General features: G+C 40.3%; 1 protein-coding gene across 1 annotated transcript; it reads left to right on the top strand.

Moving 5' to 3' along the window:
• The first annotated feature begins 649 nt into the window (after positions 1-649).
• LOC131323875 (uncharacterized) lies at positions 650-1,174 on the top strand. The gene has a single exon (XM_058355716.1). The coding sequence runs from the start codon at positions 650-652 to the stop codon at positions 1,172-1,174; it is 525 nt and encodes a 174-aa protein (XP_058211699.1).
• The last annotated feature ends 219 nt before the right edge of the window (positions 1,175-1,393 follow it).

Here is a 1,393-nt window from a genome sequence, read left to right as displayed (position 1 = left end):
TAGGCACGGTTGGCTTCCTTTTTTCACTCATCAGATCAAAGCAAGCCTCTTTCACAAACAACCTCTTGTCATGCACCCATGCGGCCATGCCCATTGAGTTTAGAGACTGCCATGCCAGCTGACACATGACAACTGTTTCTAACAAAACCAAATTTATCACCCTTGCATTTACTTCTCTTCCTCGGAATAAAAACATCCTTAACCACCCCAAACTTATTGAAAGTCCGAGATAGCCAGTGTTGGTCCCTGTCCTCAGGAATGTTGTCAACAAACAGGGTGAAAATCTCCTTCACCCCAGGTTGTCCACTGTTACGTGAACTGTGTTGCCTTATCACTGGAATCCACCCACCATGATCTCTGCTCGCCGCACCCGTGACATGGGCCTTCCCTTTCACTCCAGTCCTCTCTCTCTCTCTCTCTCTCTCTCTCTCTCTCTCTCTCTCTCTCTCTCCATTTTTCTTATTTTCAGATTTTCCCTCCACAAAGGATAAATTTTAGATCGAAGGAATTGTTTTTTTTCCGAAAGATAGAAGTAATGATGTTATTCAGCTATTTTTCTTTTTAGATTATACTGTAATGTATTGTAAAAATAATATCAAAAGTTATCAATGAGAGACGTTCCAGTTCAAAATTCCTAATCTGAATACTTATGAATTTGGGCTCCTTATGGAAAAACCTATGCCCACCTAAGGTGGAACTTCTGGCGTGGAAGGCTTTGCAGGAGAGGTTGGCCACAAGGTCAGTTCTGATGAGCAGAAATATTGTGGTAAATGATGTACTGTGCTCTTTTTGCTCCTTGTTTCTGGAAACACCTAACCATTTGCTACTTCACTGTCACTTTTCTTGGTGTGTTTGGTCTCAAGTATTGGATTGGTGGCATACTAATTGGGTGTGTCCGTCTTCGATAGCGGACCTCATGTGTGGGTGGTTCGACAACAACTTCCGTAAATTGGAAAAACACATTTGGAAAGTGTGCTTCTATGCAACAATCTGGTCCATTTGGATGATGCGGAATGGCTGTATTTTTAAGAATGCGACTGCAAGCTCAGAGGAGGTGGTGGATATTATTAAGTTTAGGGTTGCGATGTGGATTAAAGTCAAATTCAATGTTAGGATGTACACTGTGGAGGATTTCAAAAGATTTTTAGATGGCATTCGATCGCTTAATTTGTAATTTGTTTTGACGATTATCATTCAACTTCTAACTGGATGATTATCGTCTTCCCTTTCCCCAGTTGAGTTGAGCATGTTCGCTCCTCAACCTTCCCCCCTCGATGTAACCTTTCGAGTTCTATGAAATTTCTTTTAGCCGAGCAAAAAAAAAAAATACTTATGAATTTGCTAAAGTGTGATTTTAGTTTTACATATTCTTATTTTTATTTGAAATCATTTA

Source organism: Rhododendron vialii, chromosome 4a, assembly GCF_030253575.1.
Source record: "Rhododendron vialii isolate Sample 1 chromosome 4a, ASM3025357v1".
Lineage (NCBI taxonomy): Eukaryota > Viridiplantae > Streptophyta > Magnoliopsida > Ericales > Ericaceae > Rhododendron > Rhododendron vialii.
Note: the sequence above shows the minus strand (reverse complement) of the source record. Positions and strands in the feature narration are given on the sequence as shown.